Source organism: Ruditapes philippinarum, unplaced genomic scaffold (assembly GCF_026571515.1).
Source record: "Ruditapes philippinarum isolate M1 unplaced genomic scaffold, ASM2657151v2 ctg18359_1_1_1_1, whole genome shotgun sequence".
NCBI classification, from domain to species: Eukaryota; Metazoa; Mollusca; class Bivalvia; order Venerida; family Veneridae; genus Ruditapes; species Ruditapes philippinarum.
The window spans coordinates 62,911-69,425 of NW_026852574.1; the positions used below are offsets into that span (position 1 = coordinate 62,911).

General features: G+C 32.3%; 1 protein-coding gene across 1 annotated transcript; it reads left to right on the forward strand.

Moving 5' to 3' along the window:
• The first annotated feature begins 3,368 nt into the window (after nucleotides 1-3,368).
• Nucleotides 3,369-4,247, forward strand: LOC132717480 (transcription intermediary factor 1-alpha-like). Its single transcript, XM_060700965.1, has one exon. It carries the CDS (start codon nucleotides 3,369-3,371, stop codon nucleotides 4,245-4,247), a length of 879 nt encoding a protein of 292 aa, XP_060556948.1.
• Nucleotides 4,248-6,515: the final 2,268 nt, after the last annotated feature.

Sequence of the window (6,515 nt, forward strand, 5' to 3'; positions counted from 1 at the left end):
CATTCCCTCTTCTACTGCTCAACAGCGCGATGATCTTGCACAGCATTGTCCAAAACACAAAAAAATAAGGTCATCAAGTATTATTGCCGATCCATGATGAAATACTTTGCAGTGTTTGTGTGACTCAAGGACATCAAAAATGAGCTATTTACAATACATTTTTGAAAATATTATTGAAGGGAAAGAGTACCGTGAAATCTTGAAAAACCATAGGTACAATTTCTGATCAATTTCGTAATAATTATATACAAATGTACAAGAGCGTACGTATAGATTTCCTGTCCAATTTAACCGCACCTTGAAAAATGTAATAGAAGACATCAAAATACTTCAGAAAGAAATGAATCAAAGATTAGATGAACTTAAACAAAGAGCTATTTTGTGAAGCAAAAGTAGTTCAAGAAAATAATTCCAAAATCTTAAAACAAATAGAGACCACTTGTAACGATAGAACAAAGATTTTATGGACATCCTCTTACTCAACCAAACAAATTAACAGCACAAAACAAGCAGATAATCTTTTCGTGGAAGTGAAACGAGCAGTTGAAATGACAGAAGATTGCAAGAAAGAGCTTGCATATTTGTCACAGTTTCAGTCCAAATGTAATAATATCTACGGTGCTAACAATAGTAACATCATTTGGTACATTTGTACACATAATCATCGAAACAGAATGTACAACATTGACGTCTAGGCATTTTTTTACAAGGGAGATATCTGTGGGAAAACGTCGGAAGATAATTAAAGGTGCTGGATAACAGGATTGCTCTCCATATTACATAATAGATCGTCTTATAATTACTGTCTCCAACCATGTAGTAAAATGGCGGATACTTACAGTCAAACTGTAACTGATCGACAACAAATAGATGAACAGCCTTACGGTGTCACCCCAGTAACGAGCACTGAACTAGCTGTCACACTACGCTGGGCTAACAAAATTCTGTTTATAACAATCTCATCCTACGAATTAAAATCAGCAGCACATTATGAAATAGATAAATACAGAAGTTGGGTGAAAACTGTCACGGTATATGCTGCTACGACAGTAAACTTATCATATCATTCTGGAATCTATCAGAACTCAAGCCAGTTGATTTAATTTGCACTGTATTGAAATCATTTAGAAATAAAAAATTTCATTAAATGATCCATAACAGCTATCAGCAGTTCATTTTATGATTCTGGCAGGAACATGAATAAATTGGTAAAAAACAATGGTATGGAGAGGTCATTGGTAGTTATGGTGACATGGGTGTACCTTAAGGAATAGCACTATGAGATGATGATTCTTTGTTTGTGTGTGACGGGATGCACAGTGTAATAGGTGAGATATTCGGAAACTACTTTACTGGAAAAGTTGTGTTGAAGGATCTTAAGAGTCAAGAGGCTGTATGTTGGTGTGGGGAAACACGGACGCTGTACTACAGTTGTAAAACTAGTAAAGACAATAACAATTTCCTTCATATCTACAAAATGTCATGAACGTTAATTAATGAGTTTGCATGGACCGCGACACTGAATACTATAAACGTGTGGTATAACTGTATTTGCTGTATGAAAATATTGTTTTCTTTGCTCTTGGATGAATTGTCTTTATCTCTTTTCAGCACTTACCAAGGAACATTATCTCTAATTGTTTCTCAAATTGCATTATACAGTAGAATCATGATAACATAATTTTGAAACTTATTCTGTCTTAAACTTCAGCAAACGTGCTTCCTAATTTCTTATCTTTTGTTATACGTAAATAATCTCAAATTAGTATAAAGTCAAGAATAATAGCAAGCCATTTACATAAAAAGTAAAATCGGTGTTATTTGAATTAGTGGTCGATTTCAATATTATCAATAATGTATTTAGTTATTGAATAAATTATTAATCCAGACAAGAATAAAAATATGGTGTGGATAATCATGTGTTTACATTTATAGTTAAATAAAAGTGACCTGATTTTGTTCTTTCTTGCTTTGAAGTACATGTGCACTTATATGCAGTATAGTGGCTATATAGATCAAAGAACTAATTTTGCTTTTGTCTTTTTCATTATAAAATCACATTAGACTCCATTAGATATCGCTTAACTTTTATATGTTCATATTCTTTATTTACTTTTAAATTTGCAATAGACTACTGTACCTTTATCAAAATGGTATACACCTATCGTTATAATGTAAGATAATATTTTATCCAGTACCCATCCTGATAAAACGTTGCCAAATTTACTCATTTACGACACTTAAAACGAGATCTCGTGACAAGTACGATAAAGTGTTGGATCGGATGATATTTACACAATCTTTTTATTTAAGGATTTATAATATACGAGGTAATTGTTTTGATACAAAACATTTTCATTAATTTGAAAAATAATTGTTAAAATAACTCAGAATTGTAATTATAATTACAATTTACATGTACATGTAAACGTAGCAATAGTAAAGAAAATCCAAATTATATCTGCCATTTTGCTTTAGTTACTAAGTACTTGGTATAACTCACTAAATCAAGTATGTAATCATAGAAATTAAATCCCTGACTTTATGATAAGTTTTGAAAATACCAAAGGGAAATTATTTATGGTTTTAATATTAATTTCGATTTTGTTTAGGCATGAGAGGTCAAAATCAAGGTCGTTGCTTTAAATGTCAAGTGACACATTTTAATAATAAGTCATTAAATTCAACGTTTTTTATTGTTAATTTTACATAAATTTTTAGTTAACAGTTTCTCTTTTTTCAAATGATCTATTACTGTAAGCTCAAATGATGTCTTTAAAAATGGTTAAAAAAGTTATAAAGTTATTTTCTAAATAGTGCATTTTTACCGTTCTATAAATTTTTCTTTCATGTTTCAATCAACATTTTTTTGCACGAATCTATAATCGACTAATTTTGACGAGAAATTTGAGCGTTCTACATGTAATTAAACGTTACGTCTTTTTAAAAAATACCTTTATTTAACACATGTTTTTGAATGAGAGTTATTTCTTTGCTATATACAAGTATGAAATCATGCCTAAGATGGGCGTTTAATTGCTTAAAGAAAATTTGGATTTTGCTCAAAATTGTAGATCACTTAGTTTCAGAAGATAATTGGGCGTTCTTCTAAAATATTATAGCTGGAAAAATTCCTTTGTATGTTTTAATAACCAAAAAGAGAATACAGGGGGAAGCTGACGTAATTTTGAATTGATTCCGAGCTGAAATTGTTCTAAGTAATGATGTAGAAGTGACTTTTATTCTTATTACATCGTTTCTTAATTAAATAGAAATTTCTCTATTCAACAATTATTTTTTAATGTTTGACTTCTTCTTTTAAGTTAATCTGCTAGAACGAAACCTTAAAATATTTTTCTTAAAGGACAATGGCTGTCCCAGGGAGGAAAGTCAGTGATGGCCATCTTACAGTTTTCTGCCAGCCCTGTGACAGAGATGGGGAAAGATTGGCTGCACATGGCTACTGCAAAGATTGTTGTGAACACTTATGTGAATTCTGCTACAAACATCACAAGAGACATACACTTTCCCGAGATCACATTTTAGTAGACAAAACCAACATGCCACAGACATTACAACTGTCTTCAGCTTTTCATTATCAACAGCATGATGACTTTACAAAACCGTGTCGTAAGCACAAACGGGAAGTCATCAAGTTTTACTGTCATTACCATAATGAACTGCTCTGCAGTGTTTGTGTTACTCTTGGCCATCAATCTACTTCTTGCAAAGTTGGCTATATACCCGATATCTCTGAAAATGTCTTTGACGGCAAAGAGTACTTAGAACTGTTGAAAACAATGGATTCAATGTCTGAGCAATTCCGTCAAATACAAGACCGTATCTACAGATTAACCATTAAAGCTAACAAAACATTGGCAAATGTATTAGAAGACATAAAGTTGTTCCGGAAAGAAATCAATCAGAAATTAGATGAACTTGAAAAACAAGCTGCAGTTGAAGTAAATGTCTTTCAAGATGAAAATGTAGATATATTAAAAAACGTTGAGACAGCTTGTAATGACAGGACAATAGATCTATTGAAGTCCTGTAATTCAATGAAACGACTCAACTCTTCGAAACAAGCTGAAAAGCTCTTTATAGAAGTAAAAAGTGCTGATATAATGATAGAAGACTGCGAGAAAAAGCTCGCAGAGTTAGCGAAATTAAAAGTTAATTGTTACAGCTTTACATCAAATAAAACAATATCAAAGTTGTTAACATCAGGATTTTTTTGGGTATATTAGTACACAAAAGAATGCATGATGAAAGGACAACTGAAGCTTCTATGATATTTGAAAATAAATTATCTTTCCATGGAGATATCTGTGTGAAGACAGCGAAAGATAAAAAAGGGTGCTGGATAACTGGAATGCTTGTTCTTACTCCTGATATTCTTGTTATCATCGATTACAATAACATGACTGTAAAGATTATTGATACATGCAGTCGATCTGTGACTGATCGACTACAGCTAGATTGTGTACCTTATGATATCACCTCGGTGACTGGTACTGAACTGGCTGCCACGCTTCCTCACAGTGACAAAATTCAGTTTATAGCAATCTCTTCAAACAAACTAAAACAACAGCACACTATTAAGATGGATGGACACTGTCTGGGTATAAGCTGTTACCAAGATAAATTTGTTGTATCATTCTATAACCCTACAAAGCTCCAGATCCTTGACATGTGTGGTATTGTTTTGAAAACATTTCGAGATCAAAATGATTTCGAAAATCCGTTGTATGTCGAGGCTATCAGTAGTTCAATCTATATTTCTGACACAAACAAGAAAAGAGTGACGAGGATAAACTGGTGTGGGCAGGTGATTGGAAACTATTGTAATTTTGGTGGATCTAAAGGAATGGCTCTGTCAGATGATGTTACTGTCTTTGTGTGTGACAAAGAAAGACATGTTATAGAAGTGATATCAAGAGACTGTTCTGCAGGAAAGGTCATGTTGAAGGATATAAAATGTCCACAGGCTGTATGCTGGTGTAATGAAACAAGGAAGCTGCACTACAGCAGTGCTACTGGAAAAGACGAGAGCGACAACTTTCTACACATCTATGAACTGGCTTAGGCATTAATAAATGCATTTGCAAGAATCAAACATTACATGTGAAATTGTTTTTAAACCACTAGCCAGATAGTAAACCGGTGGCAGTGAAATAACTTGCAAGTTGACAAAATCGTCAGAAAAACGCGTTCATTGTTGCTGTCTCCGAGACGGCGACGTACACAATTAACAAGATTCGACCATTTCTACTAATACTACTCGTACACCACCTGCCCTAAGCCAATAAAAACGGATAATTTAAAATCACATGAATATAAAATGGATGGCAAAGGGCACTGAAAAAGGACGCCTACGAGGCGCGTCATCCACCATGTTTTTGTCTGGTTACCTGTATATAGAATTTAAATATTTTATATAATTTATCTTCATGTACGAAGCTTGAAACCAGTGTCTAGGCTCCTAGGGGTAAACAATATATGGAATATGTCTCTTAACATTCTCGAAACATTTATTTGCTCTATTATTCAGGAAGTTTTTTTTTTTCACCAAAATAAAAAAAGTTTCCAATACCCAGCTGAACGACGATTCCTAGCATTTTTTGGAAATGCTTATACTTTTTTACTCAATCTTTTGCGATAGTTACCGATATAAGTATGCTCACGTGCCACAATAGTCGAGATTCATTTACATTTAATCCCACAACTTAATTCGCTAATTTTTTTTTACACATTTTACTACATTTTTCAGTACAGCTTCACTTTACATATAACTAAAATAATGTAATCTATTTAACACTTCGACACTGCAAATGTTTAAGGTTTAAGTGCATGGTATCAGTAATGCTTAATTTCTGATTAATATAAACTGAATCTAACAAAAAAGTATTAAAATTCGCTGGAAATTGTTTGGGTTTTAATGTGTTTCGTAAATGATTGTAACGAATATCTGTTTTCTTCATTTAAACTTTTTGGCTTGAAAACTAGACATTTTGTTTGTTTCATAAATCAGACTAAAAGAAGATAATATATAAGATAAATTTTTTTTTATGAATTTTCTTATTATATATATACCACTGTCAAAGTGTCGATTTTTTCAAAGTTGTCATTAAATTGAACGTATCTGTACATGTTAAATCAACATATTTTAAGTTTGTCACATACATATTCATATATAAATGTCCATTATTATGACGTCTTTTATGATTTCCATGTATGGAGTGTGCAGTATTGTTTGAGTTTTGAATTTCCTATCTTCATTTGTACAAAAAATGTTGTCTTGTTTAAATTGAAAACCCATGAAATAGGTGGTTATGTTGATTTTTTAACTTCCTATCTTCCAATTAAGTTGTTTGAGATGAAATTTCCTATCTACCTATATTATACTTGGCCCTTTTTTAGTTTAAAGTTCCTAACAGTCCATGAAATACTTGGCCTTTTTGAGTTTAAACTTCCTACCTTAGTCTTGTTTGAGTTTAAACTTCCTATCTGCACAA